General features: G+C 37.1%; 1 protein-coding gene and 1 long non-coding RNA gene across 2 annotated transcripts in view; both read right to left on the bottom strand.

The window, feature by feature from the left end:
• LOC136801684 (uncharacterized) overlaps window positions 1-18,363 on the bottom strand; it is a 34,241-nt gene extending 15,878 nt beyond the window's left edge. Inside the window, exons 1-3 of the long non-coding RNA XR_010845896.1 lie at window positions 18,230-18,363; window positions 1,973-2,106; window positions 1,381-1,443 (exon numbers count right to left, since the gene is read on the bottom strand). This is a non-coding gene — a long non-coding RNA (uncharacterized lncRNA). The remainder of the gene's footprint in view (window positions 1-1,380; window positions 1,444-1,972; window positions 2,107-18,229) is intronic.
• LOC136801772 (zinc finger MYM-type protein 1-like) lies at window positions 5,877-9,134 on the bottom strand. The gene is made up of 2 exons (XM_067058439.1): window positions 8,998-9,134; window positions 5,877-8,304 (listed from the first exon to the last, which is right to left on the bottom strand). The coding sequence occupies exons 1-2, from the start codon at window positions 9,132-9,134 to the stop codon at window positions 5,877-5,879; spliced, it is 2,565 nt and encodes an 854-aa protein (XP_066914540.1).
• Window positions 18,364-21,782: the final 3,419 nt, after the last annotated feature.

Here is a 21,782-nt window from a genome sequence, read left to right as displayed (position 1 = left end):
TGGAAATATGACCGCGTTGACTTTTGGGGGACTGGGTAAGCGGTAAGCGACGGGAGAAAAATCAAAACAAACCAGCTGAAAAGAACTGACTTTCGGAGAAACAAACAAAGGGAAAAATGCAACAAAAATATTTTCAGATTAACTTTTACTTTGGAGTTCTTCCATAAAAGACACTAAAATCAAATCTGATGAACTAAGAAATTATAAAACTACTTGAGACCACCCAAATATTTTCAGCTTTTGGTATAAAATCCGTCCGTGTGATAACCAAACAGTTTTTTATCAATGTATACAAAAAAAGATTCTTGAATGTTTGCCAATAAGATTTCTCATAACATAGCAAGGGAAGTGAAATGTCTTGTATTAAACCAAATGACGAGTGATTTTTATAAAAGTTCTCTCCTAATTCTCGTTCTCGACGAGGTACATCCTTGAATTTTCAACTTAACAATCAGCACATCTTCCTTCTAAAATTCGAAACATTTAAAGCTTGACGATAATCAAGAAAGTTTCCAAATTGTTTTGCTCTTGAAAAAATGTTGTTCTTTAACCACTACTATTACAAGCATACATTTCCATCATGGAACTCCTTTCCTCTGATATTCTTTTCCATGCATGCATCGAAACAAAAACATAGAAAAAGACTGAATGTTATCAATCTGATTAATCCAATGATGAAGGGTTTCTTCTCTATCGAAACAATACTGTACACCATCTGCATTTTGAATTATCAATCTAGAAACTTTCAAATGCCAAAATCTGCAACTCTTCAAAACAAAACTTCTGGATCGAAAATGATCAAAAATACTTCTCTGTTTTGTTTTTGTGTGAATATTTTCGAATGTTTTATCGTTCGAATCTAACGTTCGAATTAGATTTTCGAATAAAAACATTCGAAACTACACAGAAGAAAGAAGCAAGGCGGAAATAAGTTTTAAAACAAAAAGAAATTTATATCAGGACAATTTTTTTGAGTCGACAATAAATTAGTTATCACATGACTTCTCGTGCAATACTCGATATTTTACTCGTTCCGAGATTTTACCGATATTTTTCCTCGCCTAAAGGCTCGGAAAAATATTACGGAAAAATCTCGGAACTCGTAAAATATTTCTCGTATTGCACTCAAAGTCATGCGATAACTAGTACTTATTCGATAATATCCTAAGTCACCATCGTCAAGAATTTCTCATTAACAACACTCTATTATTCGATAAGCTCCCTTATTCAATGAAAATCCAATTCCCCTTAAAGATCGAATTAGAGAGCGTCAACTGTATGTTGATATTTTACAATTTGGTAGTTCAAAACTGGGAAAGCTTCTCCCTTAAAATAATAGAACATAAAAATATATTTGATGGAAAAGAGAAGAATTTATACCTGATATGTAATTAGACGTTCGTTGGCTTCATGCGGTGGCAAGTTTGGCGTCATTGGACCTCTCTATAAATAACAGATAAGATTTCGATTGCTTATTATTCTGAATAAGAAGACAGTTTAGGAAACATACTCTTGTAGCAGGGAGGCAAGTCTTAAAATCCGTAGCATTTTTTGTGGGAGGCAAGCGCATGTGATTGGTTCGAAAGAAGATAGGATTTTGAATAGTTTTGAATAGAGAGGGACCCCGGGAATTAGGGCTGGCAAAAGCTTTTATGGCAAAAAAACTGGCGTGTCAGGCAAAGCTCCTAACCCGCAAGATGAGTAAAAAATTGACGATTTTTCCAAAGTCGAATTTAACAAAAATAATTGCGATCATCGTGTATGGAGCATGAAATTCTGAGCGAAAAAGTATACCTTCAAAGGTCCTTTCTAGCTTCCTTGATTCTTGAGCGGAGTCCCTTTTTCATACTTCAAAAGTCCCTCAACGGAGTACAAATCGCACTAAACTTTCCATCTCAAAGGGTCAAGATTCTCGAAAATTTTGATAAAAGTTTAGGAAAAACGGTTCTCAAAAATAAAAAATTGTTCACACCTTGCCGTATTCTTTGACGGATTCCGCTGAAATACATTCTCCGGGTAGCTTGCCTTTTTTACGGACCGGTATGAACGGGACGTTCAATTTGATTGCAATCATCGGTGCCATGAGAAAATCTCTTGCATCTAAACCTGTGAAGAAGTTGTATGAAAAATATAGGAAGAATTGAGATGAAAATAAAGACTTGTAATTTTGTAAACTGGGGTGACACAACACAAGCCCTTCATGTGAAAAGTTCTCTCAAATGCGCTTATTTCAATAACATAAGGCTTCGTTGGCCAAATAATAAAAACAAGTTAATAACATTTTAAGGTTTTGTGAACTCAAAAACACACAATTTTTAAAAAATTGCACAAAAAAAACTCACAAAATGACGAAAATAATTTTATGAACGTTTTTAGGGCTTAAAAATGAAAAACTTAAAAACATCCAAAGGCTTCAAAAACTTTGGACGTTCTAATAAAAAAACGTGTAATAATCCCTGTCTATACCCAAGTTACAATTAAGTTTATTCGACTCCCCAATAATCAAGGAGAATCTATCAGAAGTAATTAAATACAAATACAAAAAAAACTACAGTTGCCTCTCTTTAATTCGATATTCATGGGACTTCAAAGACTTTTCTTCGAATTATAGAGAGCATTTTAGCCTTTATCAAGCAATAATGTTAGAAAACTCCAAAAAATTGATTCTGTACCTTAAAATTCCTAGCAAGCAGAAATGAAACAAGATTTTAGAAAATTGCCGTATTTTTCGTTAAAGCAACGTTTACATCATTCACGCATTCAAGTATTAAAATTATTAACTTTGCAGCCCAAATAAGAATGCATTATATTTTATATCCATACAGAGGTAGGCTGCTGGCATCCACTAACGGATTCGTGCTCCTTATAGATATACTACCTGGGGTTTTGTAGAGGTCTGCGATTCGGACTAATACAGAGGGTGAACGAACATTTCCAGATGGTAACCCGCGAGAAGAATTTCCAGGAGGTAAAAAGTTTTGTAAAAATTTAGTTGGTAAAAGAATGATTTAAGTTCGTCTTCCCTTGTCATGTGAACACTTGAATACAGAAAGTGTTCCTACAAAAGAAATATAAAACTTAAAAATCAATTAAAAATTTCATTTGTTTGTTTAATTTTACTGTCAATTAATTTATATGTCATTCACACTTTAGATTTATTTTCTTTTGTTTTATAATTACTCTAGATACTTTTCTCACTTTAATGACTTTATAATTAGGGAGCAATTTTCTCCTCAATTTTTTCTCATTTATTGCATTCAATTTTTCATTCAATGTTGAGAGCTTTTACAGTAAGGTTGTGAAGAGAACTTTCATATCAAAATTTTACTATTTTGCATGTTGGTTGAGTGTTGAGATTTCACTCAGACTTTTCAGTCATTTTCATGTGTTTAACCCAGTTGGTTATACACAACCTGGTCACTCATCACAGTAATTCACATTGGGCCAGCCGGTAAGCTTTTGTCCTTTTTTGTTTTCTTTTGTGGACTTCAGTTGGCTCAACTTTGCTAGATTTCACATCTGCCCTTTTGGCACAGGCTTCTCACTTCTTTGTCAGTGACCACTAAGGTTAGGATAGTTTAGGCTAGTTTTATCTAAATTATGTTTATTTCTGATTTTCATCTTCTAAAAATACGATCAATTTAAGTTAGGTCAATTTATTCAAGTCTTATTGTCATCTATTTTAATTTCTACTTTAATTTTGTCAATCAAATATTTATTAGTCTTAATTTATTTCCATTCAGTTTGAACGCTAAAGACATTCACGTCAATCGAATTCATTCTTCGTTCCAAACCTTGTCAAGTGTGCTGCACTGAGACCACATTCAAACGGCTGGCCCAATCTATTCAACCAACATCTTCATACGTTAATGTCCAAGAGAAATTTACCTCGCATCAATTATCGAATCCTGCAATCCTGTGGCGAAAAGATAGAACTAGAGGATCATCTCGCATCACAACTTTCAAACCTATCGCTCGAGGAGACGTCAGTTATGAACTCAAATGAAGACGCTATCAAAAAACTCACAGTACTCGTGGCATCTGTTAATGATACTATCGACGAAACCCCGATCAGTGGACTGTCGTCCATCGCAAGGATCGATTCCACCATTTCAGAAATGAAGTCATTTCGCGATGATTTACGACTTCTGGTAATAGATGCCAATCTCGACAATGATCATCAACTCATTAATTCAGCAAATCAATCAATATCATCAATCAGAGACTATATCCTGTCCGCACGTGACCGCCTTCAAAAGCTTGAGTTAGCTCAAACCAAAGAAGCAGCTCAAGAAGCAACCAGGAAGGAGAGATCAATGGTGTTCACAATTGAGGATATCCAGCAACAGCTTATCGAAATAGAAGCTACTTTCACCCAAGACCTTGGTCTTACTGATGACGAGACACTCACCAGACTCAAAGACCAATCTACAAAAATGACTGATCGCCTCGGAAAGATATCAGCCAAGTACGAAAAGCTTCTTCAATCTCCAATAACTGACAGCGATGCACTACATGACATCAAAACTATCGGTGAACGTTACATGAAGTTAAACGCACTCAAAACCAAATTCAATGATGGTGTCCATCAAGAATTTATTAGGAGAGAACTCGATAAAGACCACAGTATGGCGAACATCAAAATCAAACTCGAAAAATTCTGTGGGTATGAATCTTCTATAGACTTTTATACATTCAAATCTAACTTTGAAAAGTTATACCTGAAGTCGACTCCAAAGAGCTATTTACCTGATCTACTTAAGAACAATCATTTGGGTGAGCCAGCTATCACACTCGTTCGTAGTCTCGACGATATCGACGACATCTGGAAACGTTTGAAAGTAGCTTTTGGAGATACCAAGACTTTTTTAACAAAAAAGCTACAATCTCTCAACAAATCTGACATCACAAACAGAAGTCGTGATCCTGAAAAACTCGTCGTTGCTCTCAGCAAACTCTCAAACATCCTTCGAGAAGTTATGCATCTCGCCCACAAGCATCAAATTGAAGATAACCTCTACTTTGGAGAGTCACTGTCTCGGATATACGTTCAACTTGGAGATAGTCGCCTCACAAGAATCCTGTCAACTATATCTGACGATGAACTTACCCCGAAGCAGACTTGGGAAAGATTGTTGAAATTCTTAGAGAAGGAAAAGAATCTCAACCAAATTAAGGCGACCATAAGCCAAAGCCAACATTCCACAGATAAGAAGGATTCATCAGGTACTTCAAATCCAAGTACTAAAAAGAGAGCCTACTTTGGAAATCAAGATGACGAACCCACCTGCAAACTATGTGGAGAATGCCCATCATCAACTCAGCACACACCATCAAAGGGTCCCAATGGATCCAAGATCATACAGTATTACACTTGTAAAGATTTCGTCGAAAAGAAACCATCAGCCCGATTATCACTTGTCAACAAAAAGGGATTTTGTGTCCAGTGTCTTCTACTAGGCGCTGATGCATCCAAAGGAAAACACTCAGATGGCAGATGTCAAAGAGATTTCGTCTGTCCCCACGAAAGTCATCAAAAATATGCAATCAAAAAGCATGTTTTGCTATGTGAAGAGCACAAAGACGATGAAACAAACCAAAACGTCCTTGATCAATTCAAGATGAGGTTCATGAGGAGTTCCAGTGCCGTAGGAAGCATTTTCATATTGGGGGGGGCTGAAGTTTAGTGACACCGTGAGGGCCAACCATGGTTTGGCCCGAGGGGGGAAATTTTGAAAATTTGAGCTCTAGATTGCTTGAAAATGCACTCAAAACAAAATGCTTTCGAGAAAAAACAACACAAAAATCAATCTTTAACATAAGATGTGTTTTAAAAAATAGTAAAAATACAGTTTATAAAAATGCATGATAAAAATTTACAGGGTTTGTGTTGATGCATCCTTCGAAGTAAACTTAACTTTAATGTCTTTATCAGTTAACTGTCCGAAAATGTTTTTTCTTTCGTCTTTGGTATTGATGAAAATATTACCAACGTTAATTAAGTTTAATTCATCAGTTTTGTCTTTGTGCACGTGTAGAGTCATGAGATGATTTAGGCGGTTATCACTCATGGTACCTCGAAGATATGTTTTGACTCTCTTGAGTGCGGAGAAGGATCTTTCACTGATTGCGTTCGTGGCTGGCATAACAAGCAAAAGCTTAACTACTCTAATGACTTCTGATAACAGCGTTTTCCTGGCTTGGCTTAAAGATCGAAACTTTTTCAAAACATCGGAGATATTTATCTTTCTACTAGACTCCAAGGAGACTGGAAGAAGTGATAGTTGAGTTTCAAGAAGAGATTTTTTGAAGTCATCCTTGTAAAAGGTTGTGACAAAGGCCAATTCTTCTTGGTACTCCTTTCCATTGACGGCTTTCAATATCAGCTGCTGTACCTTGGAATAGCGTTGGTAGTCTTCTTGTTCAAACCGAGCCTTGATACCTTCGATGGTGTAATCGTATGCGTCATAGAATTGCTTACGGTATTTATCTTTTAGTGTTTTAAACTGGTGCTCGGTATTTGACTTGACTTTTGAATGAAAGAAATTTGGCTGATTTCGTACTCTTGGTAATTTCCCTGGCATGATGGAGAGCTGTTGCCTGCGCTTCTCGATTAACTCCCAAAACAGATCGAAAGAGGTATCGTTACGATCTTTTTCCAATGCAGTAACGACATCCTTGCAAGCTTCTTGACCTTCTGCTGCTGACAATTTTGGATCTTGAAGTGTTTTACTCAGATTATCAGTTTGTTTAAGAATGGTTTTACCAAGGAGACAACCAAACAGGAAATCAAAAGTGTCCATTTTGGACTGCACACCAATGATTCTGCCTCTCATCTCTGTAACTTTCACATGCTCTAACGACCACTTCCAAAGCTCCTTCAGCTCTTCATGGTTTTCTACAATGGCCTCTAATGCTTCTCCTCGGACAGTCCACCTAGTTGGACAAAGTTTATGAATACTCTTTGCATCATTTTCTGTTTTCTCACGAATTTCATTAAGCTTGGTGTTTCTTTGGGGTGACTTTTTAACAAGCTTACAAATTTCAAAGGCAGTACCAAATGTTTCATTAAGTGATGTAACTTGCTTAATGGCATCACCGACTGCGAGGTTAAGGGCGTGTCCGTAGCAGTGAGTATAAAGACATTTGTAAATTTCTTTTTTAAATCGAGTTGCAACACCTGATTTCGCGCCTGACATGGCTGCTGCACCGTCGTAACATTGTCCCCGTAGCTTATTTATATCTAAGTTGCAACGGAGAATGATATCTTTCAAAACTGTAAAAATCTTATTTGCATCTGTTGAAGACAAAGGGTGGAGTCCTAGAAATTCTTCGTTTACTTCAAGTTCATCTGTAACCCAACGAATGCATGTTGCTAGTTGTTCCGAATTAGATACATCACCAGTCTCATCAGCCATGATAGAAATAAATTCAGACTCTTGAATGTCTCTTATCAGAGATCTTTGAATTTCCAGAGCCATGGTTTTAAGCATTTCGTTCTGGATTTCTGGGGAAGTATATTTTTGCTGTTTACGGACAAGCCATTCATCAATACGAGGATCTTCCAATGCTCTCAATTTTAATAGTTGATAAAAATTAGAGTTTAATTCAGACTTACTTTCTTCATTCCAGTTACCTCTAAGGGAAAGCGATTGTCTTGCAAGAAATCGTATGTTTTCAAAAAATTTGAGCAAAACTTTTCTGTTTTCAAACTTTTCTTTGTTGTAGGATTGTGACAAAAGTTCTCCAATGTCACCCACAACTTGATTTGGAATGATGATGAACCGATCATGTGATTCTTTGTGGGCTTCGGAATGTTGATGCTTATCAAAGCCACGCCCTTTCTCAAGTGCCTTTTTCCAATTTGTGTAGCCAAAACGAGTAAACGTATCCTCAGCTTTAGATGTTGTCAAAAGATTTTCGTGAGCAGCTTTCAAACAAGTGAAGCAAAAGACAGCATCCCGTAATGAATCGTAGTGGATCCAGTCATACTTTTTATACCAAGATGAGTTAAAAGATCGTTTTATGTCCTTTCTGTTCTTATCTTTTCCGAAGATTCGTGAAGGAAACGATTCTAGCAGTGGCTGGAGAGGCTTCTCTAATGATGAGATATCTGGGGGCGGTAGCGGTTGATTTTGAGGTTGTGATGACGGTAGTTGTTGCGGTTGCAGCTGCTGTCTCAGCGGTGTTGGTGGTTGATGTGGTTGCGATTGCAGTTTAGTTGGGTCGGTCGATTCGGTATCATTTGGAATAATGGTAATATTCGTCGAGTTTGTTGCAGCAGGTTCTTGTGGATTTGATTCACTGAAGTGAAAAGACTAACTTTAGAATGTTTTCGCTCAAAGCGATTAGTAAAAAACACAAACACAGTAAATTTAAAAAAAATTGTTACTGCAAATTTACGGTCGGTAAATAAAGGTTATTAATAGCATTATGAAAATTACATGGTCATTTACCGTTTTTTCTTGCTGCACCACGAAAGCAATGTGTCTTGACGTCTTTTTGGCATGACCAGGTGAAAATGAAACAAAAACTACACTTCTAAAAAACTGCACGAATAAACACACTTTCGAAGTTTTTTGATAGAAAATATGATAACATAAAAAAAGAAAATTTAGTAGATTCTATTATTTTTGTTAATTTTTATGTAAATAAAGATGAAATTATGCAGCAAAAATGATCTTGTTTAGATAAATTCGGGTCAGCTGTTTTTGTTTTGTTTAAAGACAATTACAACAAATCAAAAAAGAAAAACTTTGCATTTTGCAAAATAAGCATTTTTGAAAAAATTATTGGGGGGGGGCATAGCCCCCCCTTGCCCCCCCAGCTGCTACGGCACTGAGTTCAAACCTGCCTGATTTTTCGAGACAAATCAAGCTATCGTTCCATTCATCGTTCAAATCTGAAGTGTTCTCGCCAAAAGATTCCGTTGTCAACAAAGGTATATTCCTTTTTCAAACAATCACAGTTAATGGCAAACGTCTCAACATATTTTACGACAATGGTTGCTCTGATTTCATCCTGTCAACCAAGGCTGCCAATCTTCTTGGATCCTCTGCAACCAAAGTCAATAGTGAACCGATCAATCTGGGAGGTGTTGGCAACTCAGTTACAGTTTCATCAGGAGCATACATTGTAACACTTCCACTCCACGATGGCACAAAAGTCACCATGTCAGGCATCTGCTTGGATCAGATTACTTCCAGGTTTCCAATTTACCCACTTCGAGAAGTCAAGGAAGATATTGCCAATCACCACAAGTCGTCTGGAGAAACTACCACTCTACCTGAACTTCCACCTATCGTTGGTGGAGACGTTGATCTTATGATAGGTATAAAGTATTTACGCTACCATCCGAAACTTGTCTATCAACTGGAATCTGGGCTATCCATCTTCGAATCAGCATTCAACAATTCAGATGGAGGAAGGGGTGTCGTTGGAGGTCCACACAAGATGTTCACCGAAATCCACAAAAGTTTCTACTCAATCAACTCAACAGCTTTCTTCATCAATGGAAGAAACTTCTCATCCATCATTCCATCCACACTTGGTTATCGTGAAGATCAACAAATGTTCCCTGAAAACAAAGAACATTCAGAAGTACATCTCACACATCAGCAACGTTTGTTCGAACAAGTCGAGTCAACTGGCTGTGAAGTGTCCTACAGGTGCCCAACCTGTAGAACGTGTAAAGACTGCAAACACTTCGACGAATACCAATCTATCAGCTTAAGAGAAGAGGTGGAGCAGAGTATCATCAATGCATCAGTCACTATCAATATTGAAGATTCAATCACATCAGCTTCACTCCCATTCATCGCAACTCCGAATCGACTTGCTAACAACAAAGATCGTGCGATGAAAGTCTTTCAACAACAACTTCGTAAATTGAACAATCCTTCGAACATCAAAGATAAAGAGGACATCCTAGAGTCAGAAAGAAAACTACAACATCTCGGCTATGTTGAATATGTCGAAAATCTTCCACACTCACTTCGAGACAATGCAATACAGAACTTTATTCCTTGGCGTGCTGTGTGGAAGGGGAACTCGGTAAGCACACCTTGTCGTATTGTTTTTGACGCGTCGCAATCTACACCATCTGGCTACAGTCTAAACGATCTGCTCGCCAAAGGTCGTAATAACCTCAATAAACTTCAGGAGATCTTCATCCGTCATTGGAATTCACACTGATATCAGAAAAATGTATAACACCATACGACTCAGGCAATCAGATTGGTGTTATCAACGATATATTTGGGAAGAGAATCTCGACCCAGCAAAAATACCCAAAGAAAAGGTTATCAAAACGCTCATATACGGTGTTCGCTCAAGTGGAAATCAGGCTGAATACGCCCTGCGACAGGTTGCCGAAATTTCTCAAGATCAATATCCCAACGTTAACCAAGTGATTCAAGACGACGTCTACGTGGACGATTGCATCACTGGTGCACAATCAATCACTGAAGCTCACAATCTAGCTGATGATCTAGAAATCGTCATCAACAAAGGAGGATTCCAATTGAAAGGTGTTTCGCTTTCAGGCAAAGAACCTTTGGAGAAGCTCACAGACGATGGAGAGACCATACACGTTGCTGGAATGAGATGGTTTCCCAAAGACGATACACTAGCACTCAATATTGGCCAACTCAATTTCGCCAAGAAATGTCGTGGCAAGAAGCCATTAAACACCGTCAACATCATACCTTCCAAACTCACTCGCAGACATTGTTCATCCAAGGTAGCAGAGATCTTCGATTTAACAGGAAAGGTGACACCAATCGTCAGTGCTATGAAGATGGATCTGCAAGAACTTGTTCACTTAAACCTCGACTGGGATGATAAGATACCAGATGAGCTCAGACCATTGTGGGAAACGCACTTCGAGATGATGCAAGAACTCAACACCCTTAGATATCAACGAGTCGTCGTTCCTGAGGATGCAATCAACTTAGATGTAGAGACACTAGACTTTGGTGACGCCAGCAAAACCATGGTATGTTCTTGTATTTATGCACGTTTCAAGAGAAGATCAGGAAACTCATCATGTCAATTGGTCCTGGCTAGATCACGTGTTGTACCAAAGGGGATGTCATTACCAAGGGCAGAACTCTATGCTGCATTACTGAACACCTACACAGGAGAAGTCGTCCGAAGATCGTTTAAGAAGCATCATAAGAATTCAATCAAACTCACTGATAACCAGGCAAGTTTATTTTGGATCACCAATGACCAAAAACCCTTAGAGCAATGGGTCAGGAATAGAGTCATTGAAATTCTCCGGTTCACAACAACATGTCAATGGTTCTACATTCAGTCCAATGAAAATCTTGCTGATCTTGGCACACGAAGAGGATCATGCATCAAGGACATCGATTCCAACTCAAAATGGATCAATGGTCATCCTTGGATGCAACTCGATCAATCACAATTTCCAATCATGAATCCTGACGAAGTCAAACTCAGTGTCAGTTCATTTGAATCACACACCTCCAAAGTCAACGATGTTGTCAAAGACTACCATGCTTTTTCAGATTATATTGTCGATCCAAATCGTCACTCCTTCACGAAGGTTGTTCGAATCATCGCCTACGTCATCAGTTTTTACAAAATTATACGGAGAAAACAATCTACAACTAGTCAGGTAGAATTAGCCTGAGACCTGGACAAAATTGCCATCAAGCTGAAAATTGGCACAGATGTTCTTTAGGGTATACTGAGTTACCAAAAAAAAAGCCCCATCAATCCGGACAGGGGAAACCACTTTTTCGGACAGTTTAAAACCGGACATGTCCGGAAAATATGTCCGAAAAAAAAGTTGTTCAAATATACAAGTATTATATATCAAAAGAAAGATAATTTCAAGACAAACAAAAAATTTGCTTACAAGAAGTCATGAAAATAAACACAGAAAGAGTTATGAGTATCAGAAAAGACCCTACTGTCCAACTATTTTTTAATTATGTAGTAGTATTCCCTATTCTCAATGGCAGCGAATCTCCTTACAGCTTCAAGCCATGTGTTTTTAGACCAGCTTCTGAGTGCCGGGTAGCGCCAACCTAGAGGGGTAGTAACTTTCTATACGATTTTCGTGCTCCTCAACATCCAGTTTATGGAATGAAGAGATAAATAGCATTTTAAGGGGGCTTTTGAATTAGGGGGTCCTAAAAGAGCTCGGGTAAGGAATTACTATTGAGAAGCCGTTTTATGTCAGTAACATCAGCTCATATCTTTTTATCTTAGCCATGGAAATGTCTTGAAACTTGGTAAATATACTCAAAAGAAGTAGTAAAACAAAAAACTTCGAAAAATGTTTTCCAGGGCCTCGCAAGGAGAAAAACGGGTAAAAAGTATCCATTTTTGCCTATTTTTAGCCTGTTTTCACCCTCATTAATAAATTAGACGCTTTAAAATTTTCAAAAATTTAACAAAAACATAGAAAACGTTGGACTTAATCGAAATCGTTAAGAAAATTAAGGTTACGTTGTCATTACTGGCAATTTTCAACGTTTCAGAGGGTAAAAAATGCTATTTCTGCTATATTTCGCCTATTTTGCTTACCTAAGCTAGTTGGAGAGCTCAAGAATGCTCACAAACCTCATAGAAGTGTGGATAATATTGAACTTCAAAACTTTTGCCTATTTTTCACCAATTTTGCTTACCTAGCTAGTTCAAAAACCTCATAGCGGCCAATGTAAAAATCATACAAAACTCAACCAGGATGTGGCATTGTTGCAAGCACTTTTTGACTTTTCAGGAGGTAATAATGCGCACATCATCTTTTTTCGCCTATATTGGCTACATAACTTAATTCGATAATGAAGAGCTCATAATATGTTTCAAATCCTGGACAGAAATGAGGAGGAAGGTTTGACCAATATAAAACTCGTACTACAATTTCACGACACGTTTATTTGCACTTTTTGGCATCTCAGGGGGGGGGGGATTCGGGGCATTCTCCGACCTCCATGTCGTACCCTGAGTATCAGGACGACCAAGTATAGAAATTTTATCGCGGATGTGTCAATCTAATCACTATAGAGAGAATCAAAGATGAAGAGCAGATATTGCCGTATTAATGTCTAGCAGATTGTATCAGTATATGTGCTTACTATTGACGAATTCCCCCAGAAACCTCCAAGTTTAATTGAAATGCGTTTCTTTCAAAAGAAATCCTATACATCATTCCAAATGTATAACAGTAATTGCACTAAACTATTAATTATACTTTAATGGAATCGAAATAATGCACATATCTTTATGTTATCATTCTCTATCACTGACTCTTTTTTTAAAGCGTCGATGATATTTCTGAGATATGCTTTCCACGACGTGAGTAAAAGTATCAACTTTAAACTTAATCCAAGATCTTAGATTTTCGTCATGCTTACTTTTCACAGCGTTGAATGCGCGCTGAATAGAATTGATATTCGCTGTCACAGGTCGGAATATGATTTCGACATGTGATTCTCACGGTAGTCATGTTCTGATTGAGGTGATGTTTTGGTGTCAGTATTCCCTCTACCGGTAAGTAGGTACCTCCAACATTGAACATAATATCTGTGTTTTTTTTTCTCACGTTCGCTAATTTCGTTGTCTGGTCATTTATTTTCAACAATTCTTTCTTAATGATATAAAGATCTAGGTCATTTTTTAATGACCTGCATGAGTTCAACACAATGTTTGTTGAATTGAAAAAAATGTGGCATCATGGTAATTACTCTTACAAGAATATGATTTATTTATTTGTTACGATATGCACTTGTATTAATAGACCATGGCTGCATTCGAATGAGACCCGAAAGCTTGGCTATCAACCCAAAGGTGGAGGAAGGTGCCACTCTTTCTCCCTGGACTACTCCACTTTACCCTTTATCTTTTTCTTAAATTCTGAGCATTAAGCAGTGAGATATCAAGTACAAATGACCCGACCAGGGATTGAACATACGACCTCGCGCATCGTAGCTAGGCGTAGCCATGTATTCCATCTTTACACTATGGTTCGCTTCAACGTTTTGTTTTCAGGGTTCGCAATTGACCGTATAGCAAGTTGATTTTTATCGGTGAAGGCTTCTTCGTAAAAGCGAAAGACATGTACCTATTTTTCGGATCCGGCATGCGGCCGGGAATAGTGTCAGGACCTGCAGGCGACCTGGATATGGTTGGGTATGGGTGTGGTTCTGGTTTGGGTGTGGTTACGTATCAGATTGGCTAGGAATTTGGTTATCATCAGTTAGGGTTAGGGTTGGAGCTCGAAAAAAGCACTCTTTTGTGATTTTCTCTTAATACTGTCTGGTCTGTAGTTTGTACAATATAAATAGCCGTCAGAAACGCTCTCTCGGCATGAATCCGTGGCGCAGTTGATAAGGCATGGGGTTTCAAAACATCGGAACTTTGCATTTAGTGGGTTCGAATCCCACCGGTGGCGATCTGTCGGTAAGTCATTCAGTAAGTTAGAAAGCATAGTAAATAACTCACACAGAACCAGAAAGTCAGAAAAACAAAGAACAAGAGACTGGAAAGTACGAAATAAGTCCAGATCTGTCTTTCGTCTTTACGAAGAAGCCACGACCATTTTTATCGGGCAGAAAAGTTGGGTCCAAATTAATTATTTCATGTCTAAGGAATTTTATCGTACGGGTTGTTCGACAATATATCCAAGCAGATTTCTGGGAAATTTCTTGTAACGGACTTATTTTGCTTTAATGCTTAGGTCGTAAAGTGTTGTTTTACCTTGCTCCTCATTACTAAGTCTTAGCGATTGTGGCGGTCAAAGCTGTTTCGAATGACGAATGACAATGCGCTCTCGAACTAAGTTAAGTGAGCAAAATAGGAGAAATATAGGTAAAAATAGCATTTTTACCACCTGAATTGCTGAAACGTTAAAAAGTGCCAATAATGACAACGTAACCTTAACGATTTCGATTAAGTCCAACATTTTCAATGTTTTTGTCGAGTTTTTGAGTATTTTAAAGCGTGTAATTTGTTAAAGAGGGTCAAAACAGGCCAAAAATAGGCAAAAACGGCTTCTTTTTACCCGCTCTTCTCCTTGCGAGCCCCTGGAAAACATTTTTCGAAGCTTTTTATTTTACTACTTCTTTTGAGTATATTTACCAAGTTTCAAGACATTTCCATTGCTAAGATAAAAAGATATGGACTGATGTTACTGACATAAAACGGCTTCTCAATAGTAATTCCTTACCCGAGCTCTTTTAGGACCCCCTAATTCAAAAGCCCCCTTAAAACGCTATTTACCTCTTCATTCCATAAACTGGATGTTGAGGAGCACGGAAATCGTATAGAAAGTTACTACCCCTCTAGGTTGGCGCTACCCGGCACTCAGGAGCTGGTCTAAAAACACATTGCTTGAAGCTGTAAGGAGATTCGCTGCCATTGAGAATAGGGAATATACTACATAATTAAAAAATAGTTGGACAGTAGGGTCTTTTCTGATACTCATAACTCTTTCTGTGTTTATTTTCATGACTTCTTGTAAGCAAATTTTTTGTTCGTCTTGAAATTATCTTTCTTTCGATATATAATACTTGTATATTTGAACAACTTTTCTTTCGGACATATTTTCCGGACATGTCCGGTTTTAAACTGTCCGAAAAAGTGGTTTCCCCTGTCCGGATTGATGGGGCTTTTTTTTTGGTAACTCAGTATACCCTAAAGAACATCTGTGCCAATTTTCAGCTTGATGGCAATTTTGTCCGGGTTGTGGTGAAATTTCAACTAATTCTACCTGACTAAACATATCAACCAAACTTGTCAGACGACGAGATCAATGAAGCAGAAAGTTACTTCTTCAAAGTCGGTACGAGAGAAGTCTTCCAGTTCGTCCAGCCTCAAAAATATGACAGAATTACCCAGCAAAAAAATGGAATTCTACATTACATTGGTCGAATTCTTCCATCAGACGAAGTTTCAATCGTTGGAAAATTCACTTTAACAATGAAAGATCTATCAAATGACACGTTGTGTGTACCTGTTCTCAGCAATAATTCGCCAATCGCCTACAGTATTGCTCTTGATCTACATTGGAACCATCCAGTTTGTCAACACACAGGAGTTGAAACCACCATCAGATACTTGTTAAAAAAGGTATACATCATCGAATGTCGTTCTATGGTCAAACTAATTCGCAAGAGTTGTCAGAGATGTTGCTTTCTAATGAAGAAATCAGTCGAAGTCGTGATGGGACCGATATCAGAATCAAATCTAACAGTCGCCCCAGCCTTTTATGCGTCACAAGTAGATCTTTCTGGTCCTTACTTATCGTATTCTCCAAGTCACAAACGCACCACTGTGAAGATATGGCTTGTCATCTTCTGTTGCTGTACCACGTCAGCAACCTCAATAAAAGTAATGGATGACTGACTACTCGACAGACTCGTTCATCCTCTCGTTCACTCGGTTTGCATGTCATTGCGGGTATCCAAAGAAACTCTACTGCGATGGAGGAAGTCAATTAATAAAAGGCTGCACCAACATGACCTTGGATTTCAAAGATCTACAATCAAGACTCCATCGTGACAAAGCCATCGAATTCTCCATAAATGATCTTCCAATCTGCGTCCAAAGCAAGACAAATGTTGAAAATCTCGATCTAATTACACCCAATCGCCTTCTTCTGGGACGTAATAATGAAAGAAGTCCTGTTGGCGACATGATGCTTTCCAGTAATCCTTCAAAATTGATGAGATCGAACGAAGCTATTTACAATGTTTGGTTTGAATCATGGTTGTTGAATCACGTGCCTCGACTTATGACTCAGAGCAAGTGGTTCAAAAATAGTTATCAATTTCAGATTGGAGACATAGTCCTTTTCAAAAAAAAACGACACATCACTATCGAAAACGTACCAGTTTGGCATCGTATCAAAGGTTGAAATCGGTAAAGATAATGTTTGTCGAAAAGTCATGGTTCGTTATTGTAATTCTACTGAGAGTACCCATCGTGAAACGTTTCGCTCTGTTCGAGAGTTGGTTTTGATTCGTTCAGTTGACGAGTTCGATTTATTGGAAGAATTGGCCGAAAAATGTTAATGATTTGTTGGATCTGATTTGTTTGTTGCCCTAAACTTTTAATGAAATTTTCAATCTCCTTGGGGGAGTGTCATGTGAACACTTGAATACAGAAAGTGTTCCTACAAAAAAATATAAAACTTAAAAATCAATTAAAAATTCATTGGGTGTGTTTATTTTACTGTCAATTAATTTATATGTCATTCACACTTTAGATTTATTTTCTTTTGTTTTATAATTACTCTAGATACTTTTCTCACTTTAATGACTTTATAGTTAGGGAGCAATTTTCTCCTCAATTTTTTCTCATTTATTGCATTCAATTTTTCATTCAATGTTGAGAGCTTTTACAGTAAGGTTGTGAAGAGAACTTTCATATCAAAATTTTACTATTTTGCATGTTGGTTGAGTGTTGAGATTTCACTCAGACTTTTCAGTTATTTTCATGTGTTTAACCCAGTTGGTTATACACAACCTGGTCACTCATCACAGTAATTCACATTGGGCCAGCCGGTAAGCTTTTGTCCTTTTTTGTTTTCTTTTGTGGACTTCAGTTGGCTCAACTTTGCTAGATTTCACATCTGCCCTTTTGGCACAGGCTTCTCACTTCTTTGTCAGTGACCACTAAGGTTAGGATAGTTTAGGCTAGTTTTATCTAAATTATGTTTATTTCTGATTTTCATCTTCTAAAAATACGATCAATTTAAGTTGGGTCAATTTATTCAAGTCTTATTGTCATCTATTTTAATTTCTACTTTAATTTTGCCAATCAAATATTTATTAGTCTTAATTTATTTCCATTCAGTTTGAACGCTAAAGACATTCACGTCAATTGAATTCATTCTTCGTTCCAAACCTTGTCAAGTGTGCTGCACTGAGACCACATCCCTCCCTCACTGATACGAAAAGATTTTTTCCGTTGGCAAATTTTCCATTTCCCAGGGGGTATCCAAATATTTCTAAGAAACATTTTTGACTTGCAAAAGGTTCGTCCAACCCCCCCCCTGAATGGAAATTTAATAAAACAGCTCAATGTCATTTACTTTAGGCGTACAAACTTTCGCGAGCGGAAACTTTCGCGAGGACGAAAAATCGATAAAAATTCACGATATTTACTTTCGCGAATTTAACGCGAAATATAAATAAATCGCGAAAGTTTCTGCTCGCGAAAGTTTGTACGCCTAAAGTAATTTTTTCCTTACCGGTATAAGATCCCTTTTTTCGGGAAATCGGGAACAGCTTTGATTAATTTCTTGATTCCTTCGATGGATTTTTCTGGATCTGACCAATCAATGTCTGCCATTTTGATTGTATTTTTGTTTTCTTTTATTTATTTCTACTAGAGGGAAATAATAAAAAGTCTTTGGTTAGCATTTCAAAAATATGTAAATTAAAAAGATCTATTGAGATCGACTTTGACAAATTAGAATACCAAAACTCACTCGTTTAATTGGGCGTTGCCATATATTTTCAATATAAGAATATTAAGAAAACAACAAAGCAACCAGTTTCCAGGCCCAAATTTGTAACAGTACTGCATAATAGTCTTAGCTAATTATTAAACAAAAAAACTAACTAACTAACTACTAACTTGAGTCAACCTTTGTCCAATGCTGAACATGTTGTAAAAATTAAAATTTAGAGTAACAAATCATCAGGGTTACAGTTTTCTTTGCTAAAGTGCAAGATCAGAACAAGTCATGAGGTAATTCATGATATGCACCATTGCAATGTCTTCCACGGACACAACAGCTGATTGGTTGAAAGTGACGTATTGATTGATTTTACGTCATTTGCAACCAATCAGCTATTGGGTCCATGACGTAATGTCAGAAGACATTGCAGTGGTGCATATCATGAATAAAGTAATTGAATAATATCACTACACTAGTATTGTAAAAAAATAAATAAATCAAATTCGATTGGTTTGTGTTAAAATTCTAGTAGACCATATGAAGCTCTAAAACAGGACTCCGTAATCATTACACTCGATGTAAACAAGGCTTTAACAAAATTATTCAGTTAAGACTCTATTTACACTTTATTTACGATGTGTTTTGAAATGATTGATGAGGCCATTGGTGGAAGAATCATGGCTTGTGACAGCATCATTTGAATCCAACTCCTTCACAATGACATTCGCCAATTGTTTTTCAAGTTCAACACTGGAGAAAAAATAAGAACACGCGTTTCATGAGAACTTCAAAACTTTATGCTTTATACAAAGCTACTAGTACTGACTCCCATAAAATAATTCTAATGTGTTGCAGTCAATGAATAAATGTTCTCTCAATTTCCTTAGTGTATTGTATAGCTTTGTAGTGTATAGCTTTACTATACACTAAGGAAATTGAGAGAACATTTTATCCCGGGGGGGGGGGCAGCTGGGCAAAAGGACCGACGGGTATGTGCGGGTCCTAAGGGTACCTTTTCCAATATTATGTTTAAAATGCACTGTAAGGGTAGAAATTTCAGAAAATTCTTGAAAAATCTAGATATTTTGACCAAAAATGCTAGAATTTTGACCATTTTTTGCACGAAAGGGATCGAAAATTTGGGGGAAAATGCACTCTAAGGGTATGATTTTCACTGATTTTTGCTGCACTGTAAGGGTGCGATTTTAAAAGCCAATTTCTGGCCCGCACATACCGTCAGTCCGCAAACCCAGTGCCCCCCCCAGGCATTTTATTCAAATTAGATGCATTGATTTATATCCCTAGGTGCCCTCGTACGTATAAAAAAGGCATCAAACGATTGTGTAAACCTAAACAACATACCCGGGGGGGGGGGGTGGTTAAGTAAATTGACCGACAGGTATGTGCGGCGGTTAAGGGTATGTTTTTCAAAATTTCAGAAATGCACTGTAAGGGTGGACTTTTGATAAATGCACTGTAGAGGTTAGCCTGGATATCCAAGCTCAAAATTTAAGAAAAAACAAAATTTACCTCAACATACAAAGTTCTTAAATTATAGAGCTTGGTCTCCCTAGAGAATGAAAGTGAAAACCCATGTTTCCTAGCCAACCCAGGGCAGCAAAACAGAAATTAATAAAAAGCAGTCTTACAAGATCTAAAACTATTAAAAACATCCAAAGATTACACCAAAGTCCATAAAAAAGTTTGCATGCATTATCATGACCAACCGTGTTTTCTTGGAAAATGAACTTGCCTCTGTTTTCTTCTTTTTCATGTTTTCGTGTAACAGAAAGCCCTATCTTCACTAGCAGCTGGAGGACTATCCTATTTTTGCTTTAGAATTGCTCAACACCGTGTAGACTGGCCCTTACGGTTTTAGCGAAGTGAGCGCAAGCAAGCGGACTGCATTCTCTTAAAGAGAATGCAAATCGCTCTAGGGAGACCAGGCTGTAAATCAGAACATAAAATATCTAAAACTAGACTGTGAAATAATTTACAGCCTGGATATCCAGGCTATGTAGAGGTGGAAATTTCAGCAAATCTGGGAAAAATTGCAAATTTTTGCTCGAAAATGTTGATTTTTTTTGCTCTAAAAGAGTTTAAAATTTGAAAAAATGCACTTTAAGGGTATGAATTTCACCGATTTTTTTCTGCACTGTAAGGGTGCGATTCTAAAAGCCAATTTTTTCGCCGCACATACCGTCAGTTGGTAAACCCACTGCCCCCCCCCCGGGACAACATATCAACAACTCCTGTGTATTAACTCTCTCTTCTTTACCCTTCATTACGGATGTACATTTTTTTTTTTTTTTTTTTGTATTAAATAGGAGAAATATTCTATAATAGTAATTAAATATTGAATTAAAACGTTACAATATATAAATTGCTTAAAATACGTAGAGCTAGGAAATTCAAAGTTAAATAAAGAAAAAAAAATTGAAATCACGACACAAACAAAACTGAAAACTAAATCGAAAAACTGTCGAAATAGCACAACCTAGCGGGTCATGCCAAACTCAAAAGCAGAAACAGAAGTAATGGTTGATCAATGCGGTGAAAAAATTAAGTACTAAAATCTATGAAAAGCTAACATTTCAAAATATTGTTATTTAATAAATCAATCTCATCAAACCTAAGGTTTGGTTTTAGTGTTCGTGTGCCGCAAATACATGTTACGACTGATCTCGTTAAAGCAAACGAAATTTTTGTTCTGATCCAATTTTTGGTTTGAGACGCGTGAAAATCTGTCTTATCAGCTAGTAGATTAGCTAGCGCTCCAAAGAAGTGCTCAGCCTCTACACCCATTCCACCATTCATGGAAAATATCAACGGAGTGAATGATCCGTGATCAACTTTGATAATTCGTTCGTTGTAGTTTCTCTTATTACGGATGTACATAGAGAAATTTCATGGTAGAACACTTTTTAAATAACATTAATAAATAACAAGGGAAATTTCAGATCTCGTATTTCAAAATAGATTACACTTCTTTTTTTTATAAGAACATCCAAAGTTTTTGAAACCTTCGAATGTTCTTAACTTTTTGAGTTTTAGGCCTAAAAATGTTCTTTATAAGTTCTTATTTTGACCATTTTGTGAGAATTTTTGTCCATTTTCCTAAGAAATAGGGTGTTTTGTTTTTATAGTTTGTTCTTATAAAAAAAACGTGTATGACCACAAAAAGGACAATCTGAACTTGTTCTTGACACTAAGATAGCTCAACTTCAGTGGCTTCAAATTATTCATAGGCCAAACAAACCAAAAGAAGTGCTCAGGCCTCGAAAATCAAAAAAAGCCTCAGCCCCCCAAAAACAAAACATTTGAAAAATGAAAAAAAAAC

Source organism: Clytia hemisphaerica, unplaced genomic scaffold (assembly GCF_902728285.1).
Source record: "Clytia hemisphaerica strain Z4C2 unplaced genomic scaffold, Clytia hemisphaerica genome assembly, whole genome shotgun sequence".
Lineage (NCBI taxonomy): Eukaryota > Metazoa > Cnidaria > Hydrozoa > Leptothecata > Clytiidae > Clytia > Clytia hemisphaerica.
This window is presented reverse-complemented; position numbering and strand designations above follow the sequence as displayed.